At 40.3% G+C, this 21,742-nt stretch overlaps 1 protein-coding gene across 3 annotated transcripts; it reads right to left on the bottom strand.

The window, feature by feature from the left end:
* Positions 1–5,955: 5,955 nt before the first annotated feature.
* On the bottom strand, positions 5,956–21,584 carry LOC121712051. 3 transcript variants are annotated; one of them, XM_042096011.1, is made up of 8 exons: positions 21,053–21,584; positions 12,604–12,960; positions 12,413–12,491; positions 9,142–9,600; positions 7,867–8,628; positions 7,692–7,762; positions 7,527–7,570; positions 5,956–6,532 (listed from the first exon to the last, which is right to left on the bottom strand). In XM_042096011.1, exons 1-8 carry the CDS (start codon positions 21,278–21,280, stop codon positions 6,496–6,498), a joined length of 2,037 nt encoding a protein of 678 aa, XP_041951945.1. In that variant the 5' UTR covers positions 21,281–21,584; the 3' UTR covers positions 5,956–6,495. The 3 variants fall into 3 exon arrangements, with proteins under 3 accessions (XP_041951945.1, XP_041951964.1, XP_041951955.1); XM_042096030.1 differs by having other exon boundaries at positions 9,295–9,600; XM_042096021.1 differs by lacking the exon at positions 21,053–21,584 and adding an exon at positions 20,489–21,031.
* Between the last annotated feature and the right edge of the window lie 158 nt (positions 21,585–21,742).

The raw sequence follows: 21,742 nt of genomic DNA, 5'->3' as shown, positions 1-21,742 counted from the left end.
AGTGTAGCGGTCAGCCTCCATGTTTTTGGTTGTTTTGCCATTAATGGGCTGTAGGCATATGTTCTAGACTTTTGTTACTTTTGATTCTTACTGCACACCTAAACTGTTTTTTGAGTAACTGTTCTATTTGCAAGGCCCCTGCTATAGCTCAAGCCACGAGCCATGCTTCCAATTACCTAAATACATAATTCTTCTAAAATGCAAATGCATTTTTTTTTGTAGTAAATGGGCTGTAGGCTTATGTCCTATATATACTTTTTGAATTCTGAAGTATCGGAAATAATCGAATCGCTGGCTTAAGAAATCGGTATCGTATCGAATCGTATCGTCATGAAGGCTCCGATTTACACCCCTACTTGGTAGCCTATAACCGCATTTATGGTTTTCTACAAATACAATACCAATGCTAACGGTAACATTATTTCACCTACCTCCTAGGCTATAATTTACAAGATTAACGTAGCCTACCTGCAGTAAAAACCAAGCATGTCCGATAAACATTTATTTCGGCTTCAAGAAGAAATGGGAATTACATTTCATGTGGAAATCATCCTACCCTTATTAGACGTTCTCTGCGGTAAACTACAGTGTTGTCCTTGTCTTTCCAACCCACTTTAGATTAACTTCCAACAAAATTACGTCTCACTGCAACGATGCGCCATCTGGTGTACAAACGACTACCTAACGCCAATGCAGCCAATTGATGATGAATATTTGGTTTTCCTTTAATCCTACTGAATTTGTAATTATGTATCGGCCGTTCTAATTGCCGATACCGATGGTATGTGCGTGCCTGTGTGTGTGCGTGTGTATTGTGTGCACCACCATCTACAGGCCAATGAGTGTACAGTCACTAAATGTACACATAACTTAAAGGAGAATTCCGGTGTGATATTGACCTAAAGTGTATTGAAACATGATACCGAGTGTGAACGTATGTCTCATAGCCCATCTCGACTTGTCCCCTGCACTCCAAAATCTGGCGCTAGTTAGCCGATGCTACCAACAACTTTTTCAGTAGTGGTGCTTCGGCATCGGGCTAGCCATGCAAATAAATCACTGTTTTACACCCATTTACGAGGCTCAATGTATCTCCACACTTCATTGGTAGACTTCCTAGGGCCCTGACATTTAAAACGAGACATTGAGAACTTTGAAAAAGCACTGGTAGTTTACTTACAAGACGATTTATACAGACAGTATCTTCACGAAGTTTAACGTTTGCAGCCATCTTGAATTTAGTCACGATAAGTCGAGCAACGAGTAAGAATGAACAGGTATGATAAGGGATCAGATTCCAAAAATAATTCAGTGGAAATGCATGGATTCCAGTTTCTTCCAGTAGCAGAAACTGGAATCCATGCATTTCCACTGAATTATTTTTGGAATCTGATCCCTTATCATAGCTGTTCATTCTTACTCGTTGCTCGACTTATCGTGACTAAATTCAAGATGGCTGCAAACGCTAAACTTCGTGAAGATACTGTCTGTATAAATCTCTTGTAAGTAAACTACCAGTGCTTTTTCAAAGTTCTCAATGTCTCGTTTTAAATGTCAGGGCCCTCGGAAGTCTACCAATGAAGTGTGGAGATACATTGAGCCTCGTAAATGGGTGTAAAACAGTGATTTATTTGCATGGCTAGCCCGATGCCGAAGCACCACTATTGAAAAAGATGTTGGTAGCATCGGCTAACTAGCGCCAGATTTTGGAGTGCAGGGGACAAGCCGAGATGGGCTATGAGACATACGTTCACACTCGGTATCATGTTTCGATACACTTTAGGTCAATATCACACCGGAATTCTCCTTTAATGTTTTTAGACCCCCCCCCACGGATGAAATTGTACGAAACTTGGCATACCCCCAGAGAATGTCAGGTTAACCATAATTTGGTGCAGTTCTGAACATCTTAACTGAAGAGAGGGGCGATTAAAGCAGAATGATATTGCATTTTCATTTTTTACCGGGGGGGTGCAAATCACAAATGAGTGATTATGGGCTAGGTTGATGTGGGCCCTTGAGACCAACATACCATACAAATTTCTTCATCCTCGGTGCCACGGTTCAGGTAGTTATTTAGGAAAAACTGCATTTTTTGGGTTTCGGGGGGCCCAGCACGGGGGGCAGTGGCCCCCGGGGACCAAACGAAATGAAAAGTCTAGTGGGGCTACATGCCCACCAAATTTCATGTGCCCCGGTGTTTCGGTGTCCCGGGTATCGTTGACCAAAAATTCAGGAAGTAGATGACGGGGGGGATTGCAAAAAGCCATCAAGCCAAGGAGATCATAATTGCACTGATAAGTGTACCATGCAAAAACACAACACAGATTTTTTGTATTATTTATTTTTTATTAAAGATTGTACAGTAGACAGTAACGTTACAGTAGCCTACACAGTACAGCAGCAAAAACTCTTAACGGTAGGTCTCCACACAGTGAAACACCTCGCGAATTTCAGCCAGCGAAATGTTGCCTCGGGGGAATGGACAGTCAAACTGCTAACCATTTGACTGCAGTGTCTAGCCAGTGGTGGCAAAACGAGCTAACTGGGCTATCAGCTAGTTCAAAAGTTGAAGTACTTAATGAAGATATACAGGGGTCTTTATGCCTCTAAGTTGATGTTGCCTATAAACAACAATTCATGTTCATAGAAACAACAAGGTCACTAAGACATAACATATTGTTTACCTGTGTTGCAGCATGTAGCCTAGCTAGGCTTACAATGAAATGCAATGTCCAGAAATGCTAGCAGTTGACCTGTCAGCTACCTGAAAAGTTTGAGTGTTTAAACTAACATTGACAGTGGTCTATTTGATGGTGTATTGCTCTGACTAAGTTTGTGTGATATATAAACCACAATCCTTGTTGATACAAGTACCAATGTTTGTCTAGAAAGTCTTTAATCACATTAAGATTTTCGTGTTAAGCTCTGGTAGACTTCGCCATCTTGGTCAGCAATGCGAAATTTCGCTGTGTGTAAACCAGGGCTTTGAACCCTGTCTATGTTTGAACCAGAATTTTTTTCCAGAGCCCGTCTACGGAGAGACTGGCCACTCCGTATATTTTTTACAGTCTATGATTAAGTCCCATTGTACCGAATTTTGGTTGCAGTTCCACCAAAGTTCCACCAGGGGCGATCGCCATGAGTGCAAAAAGAATGGGAGTCAATGGAGCTAGACGGCTAAATTTGTCTCTTTCACCTGACTGTCGTTGACAAATCTCAGATTTGATTGTAGTTTGTATCACTTCAACATGGGTTATAGGTCAAAAGTTGAAAGAACGAGTGCTTATGTCCTTTTGATTTCTTACAGGTTGGGTCGTTGTTGCCCATAACACGCTAGCATTGTGCTAATGAATGACGTCATTGACATGTTTGAAAGGCTTTTTAGAACAATTAAGTGACTTTAAAAAAATATAATACTCAACCAAGTGTATTTTCTTTGCCTCTCCTTTCGATTTCAATATTCAATTTACTTTGAGAATTACTTTGAGTAAAAAAAGGGAAAAATTATATCCCGAGAAAAGTGGATTTTGAGGGGTACAGCTCCATTCATTCTGCACTCGTGGACTCGGAAGTTTTCTGAGAGTGGAAATTCTCCCCTTATTAGACATTCTCTGGTTCCGAACAGAAATAGCATTTTAAAGTTCCCGAACCGGTTAATAACGCTCCATGTCAGCTGCGGGACATACAAATAAGTAGGCTGATCATTAGGACTTTACAATTATATTGTTAATCTACATAGACTCATTTTCCTTTTTAACTCTCTATCTCATCATCAAACATTAAAAAAGCACTATAGGCTACATTGTGCAGCATAACTGTAATTCTGACATGCCTACATTTTTTTTCAGTATTATACATGAATTAAGACAAGGAAAATTTCTGCCATGTTGATTATTGGCAAGGTACTGTCAATGCTAGCTGTCCAACATTATTTAGCTATATTTTCATTAGCTTGACCCAGCAGATTTGTACAACAATGCATTGGAAATTCGTAGCTTATCTAAATAGATAGAATTCATATTAAAAACCAAGATTGAAACTACAGATTGGGATACGATCTTGATTAGGCTACCTTGTTGGCGGCAAGCTAATCTAGTACATGTATCCCGATGAGTAAACGACAAGAAGTGAACCTCACGAAGTCATATTGCACAGAAATCTTGTCAAAGAACGAAAAAAATAACGGTATTACCATTATGATACCATTATTTTAGATAAACGATTCTGTTCCGGAACATAAAAAAAAGTTTCTGGTTCTCATTTTCGTTCCGTGAACTGGTTTAAAGCCTTGGTGGAAACCTACCATAACCACTGATCTATAAAGAACTTTTCTTTATAGCCTTGGCACTTCCTATTAAGCCCCATTGTATCGAAATTGGTTGCAGTTCCATTAGAATTCCACTGGGGGTGATCGCGGGCGAGCGCAGGTCGAATGGGGGTCTATGGAGCTAGACGGCTAAATTTATCTCTTTCACCGGCTTGTCGTGGACGAATCGTAGATTTTATTGTAGTTTATGCAAGTTCAATATAGATTTTAGATCTAAAGTTGAATGAACGAGTACTTATGTCGTTTTCATTTCTTACAGGTTGGGTCGTTGTTGCCCATATCATGCTAGCATTGTGCTAATGAATGACGTCACTGACATATTTGAAAGGCTTTTTAGAAGACTTACGTGACTTCAAAAAATATAACAATCAACAGGGTGTATTTTCTTTGCCTCTCCTAGCGAATGCAACATTCAAATTACTACTCAAAACATTATATCCAGAGAAAAGTGGATATTGAGGGGTAAAGCTCCATAGACCTCCATGCATTCTGCGCTCGCCTGCGAGCGCCCTCAAGTGGAATCTGAGGAGGAACTGCAACCAGTCCAGAAACCGGAAGTAACCAGACAGTGCCAATTCGCCTTATTGACCTGGCGGCCATTACGAAGCTAAAGGGTACACTTGCCATTACACCTCAGTCCGGCAGATGGTGGTGGTAATGCACTCCATTTGCAAACTGCTAAAAAAACTCACTGAAGAAGAAGAATAGGCCAGTGAACCCTCCTCCTTTTTCGGTGAGCTTTTTTTTTGGCAGTTTGCAAACGGAATGCATTACCACCACCATCTGTTGGACTGAGGTGTAATGGCAAGTGTACCCTTTAGCCTCGTAATGGCCGCCGGGTGAATAAGGCGAATTCTCTTCCTATTTGACATTTTCTGGCCTTATTCACCCGGCGGCCATTACGAAGCTGAAGGATATACTTGCCATTACACCTCAGTCCAGCAGATGGTGGTGGTAATGCACTCCGTTTGCAAACTGCTAAAAAAAAACTCACTGAAGAAGAAGAACAGTCCAGTGAACTCTTCTTCTTTGGTGAGCTTCTTCGATGTGCTTTTTTTGGCAGTTTGCAAACGGAGTGCATTACCACCTATCAGAGCTGGACAGTAACGGAGTACATTTACTTGAGAACAATTTTGAGAGATCTGTACTTTACTCGAGTACCATTTTTGGGGAATACTCATGACTTTACTCAAGTACATTTGAGAAGCAAATATTGTACTCTTTACTCCGCTACATTTCTATCCATAACCGTGAGTACCCGTTACTTCTTTTAAAAAAAAAAGGAAAAAAGAAAAATCTTGGAAACCCTCAATTTGTTTTTTCCCTCTCAAACGTGATTGGATTGTGCAGGCGCCACTGATTGGGACAGCCTATCAGCAATCACCTCCAGCTTTCCGCCAAAGTCAACTCCATGGTCAGATTTCGATAAGAGACGAAACCATGGACGAAACAATGAATGAAGACGCAGCAGGTCCATCCCGGGAATGGCCTCTGCCACCTATAATTGCTATATCATTTTGTAAGAAAGATCTACAACTTAAAATGTAGCCTACATGAAATCTGTACATCTGCCTACATTTTTCTTGTATAACTGCAAAGCATGTGATCAATGAAGACAATGTATGTAGCAATTAAATGGTACCTTTTTATTGACTTTTTATATGAACAATATCACTAGCCATACATAGTCTTGTTAGTAGAACGCTAATTTAACTATGTATTCAGGTGATCTAGGCAACACTGCCTTATCACAAAAGTCTTTGGGATTAAATGGAAATTAGTGAAAAAGAGTACGTAGAAACAGTAAACATCCCTTGCACCATGCCTGGCATTCAAGTTGTCTGGTATTCTCAAGAGGTAGTCAATGGTGGAAGCTAGGTAAGTCTGATATCTTAAGTCATCTACAAAAGTCATATAATGTATGCATAATGCATATAGCCTAATTATTGATTATCAAAGATAGTCTTATTATTTCACACATTCACGTAAAAGAGTGATTTGGGTAACTTTTCTATTTTCTACTACAGTATAGACAATTAATGTGCCTGTCTTTATATCCAAATTTACCACACAATACATCTCAGACTTTCTGAAATACTTCTTCGCAACCAAATGACTTGACTAGAATTTCAAGTTGAATGAAATCAGTGTCATGCCGTCATTCTCTAGGCTGGCTCCCAGGAGTTTCTCCATTTCGCACCACTGAAAAACAAGTCACACAATTCATCTAAAACTTAAACGTTTTATTTTCCAGGACACATTCCCTTCACCTACCTTTGTCTATAAATCTAAAATCACTGTATGTAATTCTATTTTTCATATGAAAGATAATGTAAGACAATAATATGGCAGTGAAACATCCAGAAGATCTTGACCTCAACAACCGACTGCAGTGTCAGATATAAAATAATGTATATGGTGTATCACTTAAAGGAAAAGTCCGGTATTTAGCACTTTGAGTCCCTTTTCTGGTTTGTTTTGGATGAACTAGAGTGGTGGACACCGACATTTTGATTGGTCCTGTCTCAACTTTTCTGACTCGTTTTGAATCGCCTACAGTATGCCTGCTGGCAGCCACTCTGACTAGTCAAAGGCGATTCAAAACGAGTCAGAAAGGTCGAGACAGGACCAATGTTTTCCTGCCTACAAGGACACTGCGTGCAGAAGCAAGCACTATATTGTTGAGGTCAGATCTGTTGTTTCTTTAACAATGTATTTCATATTTCACATCCAAACAACATCAAACTCGTCTGTTTAACGGTTTGAGAGATGTGCAAAGAACTGACAGACACTACAGACATAATACACACATTCCTGGGTTTAACGATAGATAATTCCTATTCTATGTAAGTAACCAACCAACCATTTAAACATGGCAAACTGACTGGAGACTCGATTAACAGAAATCTGAGGATTGCCTCAGATGAGAACAGGAGCAATGCACTGAAGGAAAACCATAAAACACTTAGTTTGCCTTCCTTAATGGTGATTAAAATAAGGACTGAGAATACTGTGTGGATAATAGTGATATTAAATCACCAGGCAACAAAACCACTGATTACACAATGCATCCTGTCAGAAATCAAGCACTACATTACATCACAGTAGGACAAATGTCATTATCTAAAAGAGTATGATTAGTTAGAACACCGCATTCACAAACTTGCATTATCCAGCACATGCAAACTACACCTACCATGAAGAACACGGCCACCATTTCACCCTCACTTCCTCTTGACCCTGAGGAAACAAAATAATCAATAAACCATGGTGTGGTCAATAGCACTGACATATAAAGATAGAGAGATATTGTAGGTTTGTATGATGCATTAATAATCTGTGTTATGTTTTTTTTTTTTACATCAACTGTAGTTCGTCTCTGCAGAATTTTTTCAAAGGGATAAAAGGCACCATTCACATCATGTTTGCACTCTGAAACAGAAAATGTTGTATGAAAATCTTCACTTGAAGCCAACCACATTTTCAGCTATATAGGAACTACTATTACTAGCCCAAGCTTTCATTACAACATTTACCTGGATCAGTCATCCTTCGTTTTTTTCTTGGAATCTTCTCACTCTTCTCTGCAGAGCTTCTTTTTAATGATGTGTCTTCTTTACCTTGTTGATTTGTGTCTCCTGATTTCACCCTGGCTTTAGAATTTGCTTTCTTTCTCTTGACTGCAGTGGATTTCACCTCCATGTCAGAGGGATTTTCAGTCTCAGATTCAGAAGACACACAGTGACTTGTAGTCTCCTGTCCAGTTGTGACCACTGAAGAGTTCTCTGCTTTTGGTGACAGTAGACCGTTTGTTCCAGGTGGATCCACACATGGAGAGCTGTCCAGCTCATCTAAAGTGTCATGACTTCTGCCGCTGGTGTTCACCACAGCTGAACGGCTCCTGAGATGAAGGGTTGTGCCTGGTGCTGACAGACTCTCTGGGCTCAGACCCGCAGACCGACCACGACGTCTACCAGCTGCAGGGGTGGCTTCGTTGGACTTTGGAGTGCCACTGACCACCCGATCCTGCCTGGCACCTAAAGAGTCCTCTGTGGCCATGCTAGAGCTAGGTTCTGCTGTGGCGGAAGGGTCCTCTGTGGCCATGCTGGAGCAGGTTGTTTCCTGGTCCGTTTGATGACGCGGCTGCCCCCCCATAGGAGGGAACTGGCTCTTAGCGCCCTCTGTTGGCCAGACTGAAGCTCTCGGCAGTTCCTCATCAGCTCTGACCAGGGGCTCCTGTGGAGCAGAGGAGGAGTGGGCATCTGGGGAGAAGCTTGCAGAGCTGAACTCCAGGCACTCTGGTGGTTTTCATGGAGAGGGAGTGGGGGGGGGGATAGGTTAACATCAAAAGGCTTGACATAAGATCTCTACACAACTGAACACTAATTCTATGTTACAGAGTAACAGTCATTGCATTGTAGGACATTTATGTCATACACATCTAAATACTAGAGGATTCCTGCACAATTAGTGTCACTTCAACGTCAAGTGTCATTTCAACGTCCTGAAACAGTGGTTTCAGGATTTGTGCAAAACTATGTGTTTGAAATTCACAAAGCTCCATTTTAAAAGTTATTTCCATACCCTGATAAAACCTACTCATTCTTTATGTCACAGCACTTTCCAAATCAATCAAATCCAACTGATTAGAAGAAAAGGAAAGATCCATTTGGTGGGGTTTTTGTTTCCATTCCACTCCCTATATGATGCCCATTTTAACAAATGCAAATTCACAGAATTCAATTCAAAGCATCCTTCCTCTCAGATGATCTTTTTAAAACAAGTCCATGTGCAACCTATGAGGTACTTACGCTTTTTGAACTCCTGCCATGAAGGAAAGTCTCTAAGCCGCACTCTTATTTTATGTTTTCTAGTGAACCCCATAGCATTTACATCATCTTCAGTTTGAGGGACCAGAGGGGAACTTGTGTGCTGTGCTGAAGAGGAGATGGAAATCGTCCTACCAGCGGGCTGGCTTTGCTGTTGATCGATGGTATGAAAGGCCTGATTTGACTTCAGAGGAGAACCCCTGACTTCCCCATCCTGCCTCGGACCGGTAGATTCCTCTATGGCCTTGCTGGAACTAGGTTCTGCTGTGGCGCTGGAGCAGGTTGTTTCCTGGTCCGTGTGATGGTGCGGCTGCCCTACAGCAGGGAAATGGCTCTCGGCGCCCTCTGCTGGCCAGACTGGAGCTCTCGGCAGCTCCTCATCAGCTCTGACCAGGAGCTCCTGTGGAGCGTCCGGCACACTGTTCAACTCCAGCTGGTACTCTGCAGATCCACAACACATGTAGAAGGAAGACAGATAAAAGTGTACAAGAAAGTGGGAAAATAAACTTCCGTAAATTAAGCAATGACTAGCCAACACCTCAAGATGGACATCAGCATCATTTTTATAGACAAGCAAAGGATTTGTGTACAATACAAAGACTCCCTAAGCTATCAAGTTTTTTTCCTTTCGGGATACCAAATACCACCCTGCGGGCAGGCTATCAGAGATGAAGTTTCATAATTTCTACTTGCTATATGTCTCCTATTTAGAGGAAGATTGTGACCGTTATACACAGAAGTTGTTATCATGATGTTTGTAGTCTTAAGAACCATATTAGTAACTTATACACATTGTGTTTGACAACAGTAATCCATGAAAAACTGCACCAGAAAAGCTAAGATCAAATAGCCTGGTTTGCACAATAATAATAAGTAATAATAATAAGCTTTATTTGTATAGTACCTTTCATACACAGAATGCAGCTCAAAGTGCTTTACAGTTGGAGCATGTAACACAATAATAGAGAAGAATCAGTCATTATTAGTCATTCCTCTTTGTTGCTGTGGCCGTTTATGATCTAATCAGCAACATATCAAATACTTAGTAGTATACCTTTTATATACAGTTAAGAACAGTATATAAAGTTAAGATCAATAAAGTATATCTATCTAACAAAATTATTCATACCCCTGGCATATATTGATGTAATGTTGATTTTCTCTTGAACAATATGTTTATTCTGACTGAAAATGACACCACCACATGTCAAAAGGTTGTAAGACAATGTGGTAGAAACATAGAATCAAAACAAAAATCATTTTTATCTTTTTTAACATTTCTATGAAAAATGTCATGTCCAAAATTATTCATACCCTTTTTAAATAATCAATGGAAACATCTTTATTTACATCAAAGCTCTGGAAATGGTTCTTATAATACCTACCAAGCCTCTCAATGTCTCCACAATGATTTTAGACCGCACCATTTTAGCAGCAATGTGGGTTTTGAGGCAGGAACGATTATTTGCCATCACTTTGGCCTTGTGCTAACTTTTTTGACTGATTGAGGTCTGGACTCTGGCTGGGCCACTCTAAAATGTTGACATTGTTCTCTGTTAACCATTTCTTGCCTTGTTTAGCTGTATGTTTTGGATCATTGTATGGTTTAATGGTCTAATGATGCCTATTGGGGCAGGTCTCTTGGCACACTGCCTGATCTTTTCCTCCAGAATCTCAGTGTAGCCTCTTGCTTTAGTGTTACTGTTTACTTTGAGTAGGTCACACAATCTTAATCTTAAAATGACCCTGACAAATGACAGTTATTCCAGACCTGCCAACCTTGAAGACATTTTATGAGTACAACCCCAACAAACCACATATAACCATACCTGTCAACATTTAGCTTTCCAAAAACGGGAGATTATTTTTCGGGGGGGGGGGGGGGGGGGGGGGGGTCAGTGTTTATACCGGATCTGTGTTTGCATATTTAATACGTTTCATACACGTGTTTCAACACTGCATTTCGGTCGTTGCTTTTACCTTACCATTACCTTACGCATGCCAGTTATATATCCACCAGCTGCCTGCCTGCAGTCTACTTCCAAAACTCCAAAGCTGCTTGCTGTCAGATTTGGTTCCGAGGGAACAAGTTCAGTGTATCAACAACACTCAATAACAGTTTATGTGATGTGTTAATCAATTAAATTCCCAACAATTTCACAACAGCTAGTTCTGGAGTAGGCCATTCATCTAGCCCGCTTGCTTACGACGAGACTCAGGCTGCGCAGTTGATACCCGCTTCCTTATTTGGGTTTTTGGTTGCCAGGTTTTAGCCTATGACAAAACGGTTGAAATTGAAACTAAGTGATTGTGTATGTGTAGGGTGTATTTCATACACAATCTGGCAACCTAAATGCATCAATGATTTTAAAATGAAGTTTGATGGCCATGCAAATTACAGGAGTTTTCCGGGAGAAATAACAAAACGGGAGGGTGCTGGGAGATGACCTAGAAATACGGGAGAAACCCGGGAAAAACGGGAGTGTTGACAGGTATGCATATAACCCCAATGACAACAACTTGCAGGGTGTGTTTTCAGAAACTTCAAAGCTACTTTCTATTCTGATCACTACGCCTATGACAACTGCGGAGTCTGAGTGCTGCTTTTCCACACTTAAACGAATCAAGACGTTTCTTAGAAATACCATGACACAGGACAGACTAAGTGCACTGGCAATGTTGTGAATTGAAAAGCGACTGACCCATGATATCCCTGATTTCAATAAAACTGTGATCGAGAGATTTGCGCATCGCCAAGCTCAGTGTGGCCTAGGCCAGATTTGACTTGTTTTTGTTAGCTATGTAGGCTAATTAATGTGATCTTGCCTTTCAGTGGGCCACAAGAAGCATGCCATTTTCATTTGGTTTTCTGTGCGCTTCAGCTGATTTTGTTTTCTGCCCTGGTTGGTAGGCTATGCTATGTGATAAACTGAAATTAGTTTCTAAAATAAAATATCTTTACTGTCTTGTTTCAGCAACAAGCATGAAATTTTCATTTAGTTTTCTATGCTCTTTAGCCAATTTTGTTTTCTGCGCTTTTTTTCTGCACTGGTTTACTGCGAAGTGCTGCGCTATGGTTAATAAACTGAAACAATAGTTTCGAAAAGAAAAGATATTCAAGAAAATTAAGGCTTTAATGCAACAAAATGTGTACCTAGAGAGCAGCGAATCGTACGTGTAAGGGTCAAAATGCGTACATGTTGGCAAGTTATTCTCTTATTCACATATAGTATATGTAGTCTACTGTCCTTACCAGGTTGCTGCACCATTGCTTCTGCGTTCATTGGTTCCTCTGCCTTCATCACCACACACTCCAGTGCAAACTCCACAGTCTAAGAAGTTGTTTAATTTGAGAGAAGTTCTATTAAGAGAAAGTTCTAGTCATAACATTATAAGTAACATTTACACTTAATAATGGCAGTAAAGCCTGTGTAATATGCCCACCTCTGTGCTCTCTGGGACTGGCTGTCCATGGAACAGGGCGGTTTCCAAAAAACGCTGTTCTGGCTCCACTTTGAGGGCCGGCAGGTTGTCGCACACATCCTGAGTACACAATTGCTCCATCTCCTTCAGTCTGTGTGTGAGGGCTGCCACTTCCTTCCTCCTCTGTATTAACTCAGCTTCTGCTCCCGTGTAAATTTCATCAAATATGGAGACAATTTCTGATGTCGTTTTCACCATCAAAGACTCCATGAGAGACAGGATCTTTGTCCGGAATAGGGCAGTCCCAGATGTAAGCTCTTCCTGGAATCTGATGGGTTCATAGTCTTCTTGAGGTGTTGCTGATTTGTTCTGCTTGGACTATTATAACACACAATAAAACGTCATTAGATGTCAGACCCTTTGGTTTACATCGCACTAATCATTACAGAATTCCCCAGACATTGCCTGACTTTAAATGTCTACCTTTCCATTCATTTTCAGTCCACATCAATGGAAAATGCAAAACAAAAATGAGTTTAGGTATTATATATTTATATATTATATATCTGCGCTCCATATCTGTGACACGAACTGATATGACCTGACTTGACCCAAGTTTGCCTGTTAGCATGTGTGACTATGGTGTATGCACTCATGATGATTCTCAACTTTTTACTGCATTGCCTTGAACAAAGTAAAGGCAAAAAAGGTGTTTCTTTGTTGAACAAATTGGGATGCAATGTGAGCCTCGAATTGGATGCCATGCAGGAATTTGCTAGGATCTCAAAACCGGATTATGAACATGTTTTGCCATAGAGAAACACACGATAGCGTTGGATTATAAACATGCTTTGCCACAAAAACAGACAAAAACGTGGGGTAAGTCCAGCTATATGAAGTTATTATTTTGCTGTCACTTCGTCTGTTTTATAACCCAGAAGGATGTATTTGGTATCAAATGATAGCTCTGTGTCTCCTCTTTCATCTAACATACGTGGCATATATATCCGATCACGGGTCCGCGAGTAATTACTCCGAGAGTAATGGGTGTGCAGCGTTGGTTTGTGTACATGACGTTAATATTTTGCAGTCACTTCGTCTGTTTTTATAAGCCAGAAAGATCGATATCCATGGTACCAATGGATAGCCCTGTTTCTCCTCTTTCATCTGATATGCTTGCCATATCTATGCGATCACGGGTTCGCGAGTAATTCAAACGAGAGTAATGGGTGCACAGGTGAACACAGAGAAGTATAGACTTTAAATATTATGCAATTTTATTTAATTTCATGATTTTCTTTTTATTTTCATACTTGATCGTACAGACAAGTGCGTAGTCTCTTTGGAAAGCCCCACTTCTTCTCTGTCATAAAATAAAGGTTTTATCTCGTTGTGATGAACAGTCGCGGAGCAATGTAACAGAGACGAAAGGGTGTGTTTTTTGACGCACTTTGCGTCAATCGGGTTCTAAGGGTTAAATAGTCTAATATATTCGGTAGGCTACTTGACAAGAAGTCAAATAAAAAGACAGCCTATCAGTTTGCAAACCTGTGCGACCAATAAATGTTTTGCAGCAATTTCAGGTCTCAATAGTTTACAGATTTCATAGTCTTGCTCGCAAAGAGACTAGGCCTAACCTACACATTTTCGAGACGCCAATAGTCCATCTGGGTTTTCATTCAACTAATCGATGCGCATATTTTGATAATTTCACTAATAGAAGGAGAGCAGCTTCACAGAAGAGAACTTCTGACGGCAAATTTGAGATAAAGTTGGTAAACCACCCTTCTTACCTAATTTGAGGTTGTTGATTCTGAATATTTTGTTTACCAAGCTCAATTCTGAGTTCTAAGCCGCATAATCAGCATTTTACCATAAAAGTGATTTTTGGGTTGATTTCAAAAGTAATTACTAAAATCAAATAAAAGTGTTCTCTAAATACATGTTTGAGCATTAAAGAAGCCATACTATAGTTTATTAACGTATTTAATGGGAACATGATTACAGTTAACATGTAATAAACTTGGAAATTCTAATCAAAACACAACCATATTTTTATTGCTAACATAGTGAGTCACTCATGTGGTGTTTAATGCATTTCATCACAATAACAAATTGCACAGATAACCTTCAACTCAGAATATATCCTACAGTACATATGTACTACAGTACTACACTTAGATAGTGGGAATAAGCCTAATGCAGAACTGCATCTACCGTCAGCAACAACCGACGAGTAAAAACATTTTACTTCTAGTAACACTGGATTTGGTATAGGGCTTTGACTCCGAACTTCGTTATTCGAATATAATTCGATTATTTTAAAAATTAAAGATATTCGAACGAATTTTAGGGATCTCTTAATATTCGAACCTGTAGCCTATGGAGATTATTTTTGGTCATCTGCGCTCCTGTAGGTGAGGTTAGCATGCTGGCTGGTTCACGCTTAGTGAGCTCACACATAGACACTTATTTTAAACTTAACCTTCCTCTGATTTTAATCACCTCAGTTATCAATCAAAGCAAACAGGGAAAAGAAATGGCAACACAATCATGAAAAACACTCAAATAAATAAATGTGCAGATAAGTCTGAATGAAAAGCAGCACTGGTTGAAGCCTGGAAATATTGTAAACAAAGTAGGTCTAACGTTAGCTTAATTTGCTAGTTCATCATAGTCTGGTTAGACTGTTCAGTTTCCTACGTGTGTTTAAGTTTCAAATGAATACATTTTCTCCTTGGGACAGGCCCGTTTGAGTCTTGGAAAATACTTGTCCATTTGTATCGGGATTGAGATGATTAGAACTTAGCAGTCAATTTGAATCCAACAGTTTTGAACAAACTTGTGCAGCATGCTGATGATGCTAACCGGATTTAATAGTAATTTAGCCAATTGTCTTGCACGATTGTGAATGTTTGGATTACATGTGCATGCTGAGGAGGGATGCGCCTGTTGAAAGGGAGGGAGAGAGAGAGAGTGCACGGGGCAAGGAGAGTCTGTGTTGAGGTAGGCCTACTTCTATCGCCTACTCTGGTAGAGTTTGACATACTACAATGCAAGATATATTTAGCCTATTTATTTATGGACAACGTAAGGCAGGAGGTGTGTGTTGCTTTTAATTATGAATGTTCTATCAAACCTATTTTTTATTGATATCGATTACATGTCTATTGCGATACATATCGCTATCGTTTTATCGCCCAGCCCTATGCTCAATAATAACAATTTTAACACACGCATAAATACTCAGCCTTTCGTGCACGTAGTCTATTGACATTGACTGATACACTGCCCTCTGGTGGACAGAACATATAGAACTTAAGTTTGATACCAATATCGGTCTTACTGAAGACATTTAATGGTTAAAATATTATTAATACATATTCGAATATATTCGAATTTTAATATTAATAAACAAACGAACTTCGAATATAATTTGGTATGTGTGCTTGCCTCTATACTAGAGCTTGATAATGTGCTCTACTAATATGCCATTGAGCAGCATCACTTGTTGGTGGTAGAGCCTCCAATCCTCGACATCTAGAAAACAGAGTGGCTCTGGCATAGTGTTGTCACGATACCAAAATTATGACTTCGATACAATACCTACCATAAATATCTTGATACTCGATACTGAAACGATATCCAAATCCTAAAATATCTGGAAAAGAAAGGACGCAGGCCTCCTCCAAGTGTATTGAGTCATTTGTGTTGAATTTGGTGCACTTTTGGTCAATTCTGGGTTTTAAACTTCTAAACTTCCTACATAATTATTACTTTTTTAGTCAGTAAAATAGTAGTTTGTGTGTGATTAAGTCCTTTATTGTCTGTTATAGGTCATTTACTGTATATTGTGTGGTGTTTTGGCAATAAATTACCTTTAAATAGCCAAAGTAGGCTAGATCAAGGTCAGTGTTCAAATTACTGCATGCAAATTACTTAATGCTGAAGAGCCTAATCTTTAGGCCATCTGATGTAGGCTACCCTAGGCCTTCCCGTGTTTATGGGATTTCTTTGACAGTTGCAAAGGGGAAAAAAGTAGTCTTCTTTGCTCCCAGAGTAATTTAATAAGTACATTTCAACCACTCAGGTCTTAATCAGATAGGCCTACACCATTACCGGTATCTGTTGCAATATCTGTGTGCATTCCTACATTAGGTCTATTTCTTTAATAGTTAACATCATTTGTTACCACACAACAAATACCAAATAACAATACAAAAGTTTCTTACAAACTTTCCTGCATACTTCTTAAATGTGCTGCAGTCACATTGCTAGACAGCACTTGAGTGAGGATAGACTTATTTCCACTTCACAAATAACCATCACTATCTGCAATAGCTACAGTTCAGGGACATTAATCAGTTCATAGCTGAGGATTTGTCCTAGGTCCACTTCCCTTTCAGCATCGTATGCAGTAATGATGCACTGGAGAATGTTTATTTTTGTTGCACTATAAAGGATATCTTGTCTAAATGTTTTGCAAATAATGCAATCTCCATAGCACTCTTCAGCAATCCTCTTCCATTTTTCTGCATGGCTGGAATTTGAATGATAGGAAAGAGCACCAGTAAAATATTTTAACTAGGCAAGCACAGTCGCCTAAAAAAATACATTGTAAATCCTCTGTAAAGACTGACAACTGTTCATAATAGTTAGTGACAAAGGACTTTCTACAGAAAAATGAGCAGTCATCTATTTTTTTCCTCTATTTTGTTTCTAAACGTCATACTGAATTTTAGCTATTATTTCAATTTATATTTTCGCTTATTTTCATTTGCTACTTGAGGGTCATTGGGGTAATTCCTGCATGTCCTGTCTTACAACTATCTGATACATAAAGAGTATATTAATGCCTTATTTTTTGCCATTCCTATGATATCTAATGGCAAAACCAAAAAGTATGTGAATTATGCTAATTATGCTAATTAGCATGCTTAAACTGTTGAGGAGTACGGTCACAAATATGTGATCAGATGCAGCTGAGCCCCTGGGAGTACGATCACAAATATGTTTTCGAAAAAGGTTCTATAACATGACTCAACAATTACCCTCAGGGACTTTTCTGCCATTAACCCTTAAAGATGAACTGAACTGGAATTTGAAGTAAAGGTGATATAACAGATGTATTTTATTTCTTCTCATTGGTACAATGATTAAAATGGCTGAATTTATTAAAAGGGATACAATTGTACGTTGAAAGTGTTGTTGATGTTACATGGGCGCCGCCATGTTGGATTTCAACAATCGGCTACGTCACTGGCATGGTAAGCTACTCAGCACTAGCACTAGCAGCCATAGCAGATAATGAGTCTGAGGCTAGCTGACATGACTGAGGAAACTAACATTAGGCCTAGCTGAGTTACATATTGGCCATAAGCTGTTTATCGTAGGCTAGCCTACATCACAAAATCTCATACAAAATTAAACCAAACTAGTGAAACAAAGGCGAACACTTTAACAGGGGAAATTAATTGGGCATGAATCATACTGAACCCTATTTTGTCAATGAGCAGAAACACACGGCATTCAAACTATTGATAAGATGTGCACTATGGAAACTGGTCTGTAACTTTGGACGAATAAATGCCATTGACTTGACATATCCTGACTTAAAAAAAAACTTTTCTTGCTTACTTTATCGCAAACTCGGTGGGGCAGCTTGTAGTCTTTTTCAATTCGTAGAAGGGCGAGCCCACTGTCTGTCTATGTGCCATGGAGCCTAAGTTTCAACTTCGGCTTCGTTCACCCAATGCAGTCACTGGTCGCAATTACAAAGTCCGGGAAGGTTCGTTCAATCTTTTAAAGTTTTAAGTGCAGTAGCCTATCTGTCCCCTTTGGAATAATATCTCGAAGTAGCCTCTGATGAGGTCCACTACGATCCAACCTAGGAAAGGGCTAGCAGCTAAACACCTTGGAAACACTCTTATGTCAAACTCCACAAGCTAGCACTCCGACCATAGAGAGTATAAACCATGACTCCGACGATATCACAGATCGATAATAATGCGTTTACTAGCTGGTAACTAAATCACAGCGGGTCTGTAAACAGAATCCAATGTCCCTTTCTACTCACCCTGAAGCCAGTTGTTCACCGTCTCAGGGCAGATTGTTGATGCGAGGGAGTTTAACTCGCAGTGCTGCTATCCAAGAGACTCGTGCAATATCAACATCCACAAGGTAAAAATCTGCAAACGTTCCACTAACGTTAGCCTAAAATAAACGGCAAACTCGTGTATCCTCCGTGTATCTGGGGTCAACTTGGGGTGACGAAGTTTTTTAACAGTTTCAAGGAAGGGAGAGAGAGCCCGTGTGAGTTGCTGTTACGAGTGCCAGTAGTCCAGACTGCGTTAGCTTACATTGCCGTGACAATGCGTGTATAGCTTATTTGTATGCACCGTAGCTTCGCATAGGCCTAATGTAGTGGTGGTGAGTGAGTATGCAGTTGTGTGGAGGATGTACAGTAGGCAATGTGTGTGTGTGAGAGATGGAGGGAGACAGAGAGACAGCGTGCGTGTTGCTGTCTCAAGCGCCCCTCGTCCAGTTTTCTACATGACCTGTAGGCTAGGCCTACAGTAGCCTATGTTGTGCCGCACAAAATTTGTCTATGTTGTACATTGCACAAAATGTATACGCCCCAAAATAAACATATACATAAATAAACATATTTTCCCCGTCACTTTAGCTTCCTCGAACATTTTCCCTACGTTTCGCCACTGCTTTGAAACAGATAGATTCCAGTGTCCATGCTCCGGCAGCGCCCACACAGTCATTTTCACCCAAATGATCCTACTGAAGGTTGAGCTGGAGCCTGAAACCGATCGTCCCCCATCTAGTGGTAGTCAAGACACTACAGGCTTGTCCCTCACAGGCTCAAATGTGTAACCCATGCCATTAAAATGACTAATTTTCGTGTATACATAATATGCTGCAGCTGTTGCCTATAGAACTTCTCAGGTCCTACCATGCCAGTGACGTCATTGAAACGGGCAGCGTTCTAATACTAACAAACGCAATTTTGGTGTTGCTTAAAAAAGGCTACGTATTGATTTTTTTAATTACATTTTTTAGTGTCATTTATTTTTAATTGTCATAATCAACACATTATCAATGTTGATTATTTCAGTTCAGTTCATCTTTAAAGGAGTACCGTCACACCGGTGTGACGGGAATGTTGGGAAATTAACATTCTAAAGAATATCTGGGTTCATTGAATTCAACATAGAATTTTGGAACCTTCAATTGTTGCGGAACTTAGAATGTTCAAAAACCTACAACAATTTTAAGAACACTGAAACTATAGAACGTTCGCGTAGAATTCTAGAAGGAGCCAGGAAAATAATTCACTCTCTGGGGAATGGGTCCTCAACAGGTTAAAACTCTGAGCTTGGTAAACAAAATATTTGAATTCAGCACCCTCAAATTGTGTGAAATAACCCCTTTACCGACTTTTCCTCAAATTTGCCAACAGGACTTTTTCTGAACGTTTGTAACCTATCTGCTCTCCCTCTATAAGAAACCCTGACTGGAAACACTTGAAATTAACAAACATAGAAGTCTAGGCCTAGGCTACTCAAAAACAGATTAGACAACTCTCAAATCGCATACAGGCTATGATTCGAATAGGGTTGATGGAAACACTATTCGTATTGTTTACATTACCCTAGCCTACCTGTGTCCGAAACGCTGACCTGACGATATCACAACTCCCTCGACAAGGACTTTAATTCACATGTGTTATGCGTTCAGACGCGCCTTTTCTTTAGAAGACATTTTCATAAATGCGTTTAATGCGAATGAGCAGAATGTGCAGTCAAGTTCTCTGTAAACATGGCGGGAGGCATTGGAGCCAAAATATAATGCTTTTCACCATCGTTGAGGCTTGGTGCCTCACAGACTCACGTACCTTCAGCTGATTATAAAGCTGCTTGTGTTTGTCACGTAGATGGTTCATTAAATTCGTTGTGTTACCTCCTTTCGCTTTGATTTTACTTCTGCACGTATTGCAAATAGGCAAGCCATTCAGTTGTCCATTTGCATCTTTCATTAAGCCAAAATACGCCCAGACTGCAGATTTTCTGTTAGACGGCCGAAAAATCTCTTGCATAACAGTATTTTCCTCCATCGTTGTAGGCTAATAACGACGCTATAAAGTTCCAGCAATTGAAGATCACAGTTGACGAAACCCCTCTCTCACGCCTGCGTGGTTTGAAAGTGCAGGATTGGGATAGAAACACTTTACCCAATGGGGGTCGGGGAAAAGCCTGCTGCAAGCATGGCTGCAAGTCGTTTTCGATCGATTTCTAGCCTGACCACGTCATTGATACATTAGCCCTCCGTGTAGTCACGGAATTAGCGTTAGCATGCAGTTCCACAGGTCGACATAATGAATCAATCAGTTTGTGCAAACTAGATGAAGCTCTGCATTGTCCCTCAGAAGAACAACACAGACGAAATTAAACTCATTCACCTTGAATTCTCTGAATAAATCTGGGTGCTTGTCTTTGAGGTGCTTCGCTAAATTGGAAGTGTTTCCTCCTTTCGCCTGAACAATTCGATGGCACCGTTTGCAAACTGGTCGATCCGAATTTATGATTAACCCCTCAAGATCCGCCTCGAATGCAAAGTACTTCCATACATGACTCCTACAGCCCCCTTGTTTTCCAACCAGTCGGCGCGACCTGGCTATTGTTGCCATCGTCCACGTTTTCTTTTTACCCACGTAACACCGTTACAATAATAATGTTGCCAGCAAACTCTCACCAGAGGTAGCCTCTGAAAAAACTCGCTGAAAAAAGTCATGCATGACGTCACCACCCCACCCCAGATAGCAAGAGGCTGGCGGACCACTGTCGGTCCATTGTGGGCATAGCTGCGGTATGTAGCCCTACTAGACTTTTACGGGAAAAAATCGTTTGGTCCCCGGGAGCCACTCCCCCCGCGCTGGGCCCCCGAACCTCAAAAAATGCAGTTTTTCCTAAATAACTACCTGAACCGTGGCACCGAGGATGAAGACATTTTTATGGTATGTTGGTCTCAAGGGCCCACATGAACCTAGCCCATAATCACTCATTTGCACCCCCCCCCCCCCCCCCCTCTGTAAAAAATGAAAATGCATGCAATATCATTCTGCTTTAATCGCCCCTCTCTTCAGTGCAGA

Source organism: Alosa sapidissima, chromosome 1 (genome assembly GCF_018492685.1).
Source record: "Alosa sapidissima isolate fAloSap1 chromosome 1, fAloSap1.pri, whole genome shotgun sequence".
Classification (NCBI taxonomy): Eukaryota; Metazoa; Chordata; class Actinopteri; order Clupeiformes; family Clupeidae; genus Alosa; species Alosa sapidissima.
This window is presented reverse-complemented; position numbering and strand designations above follow the sequence as displayed.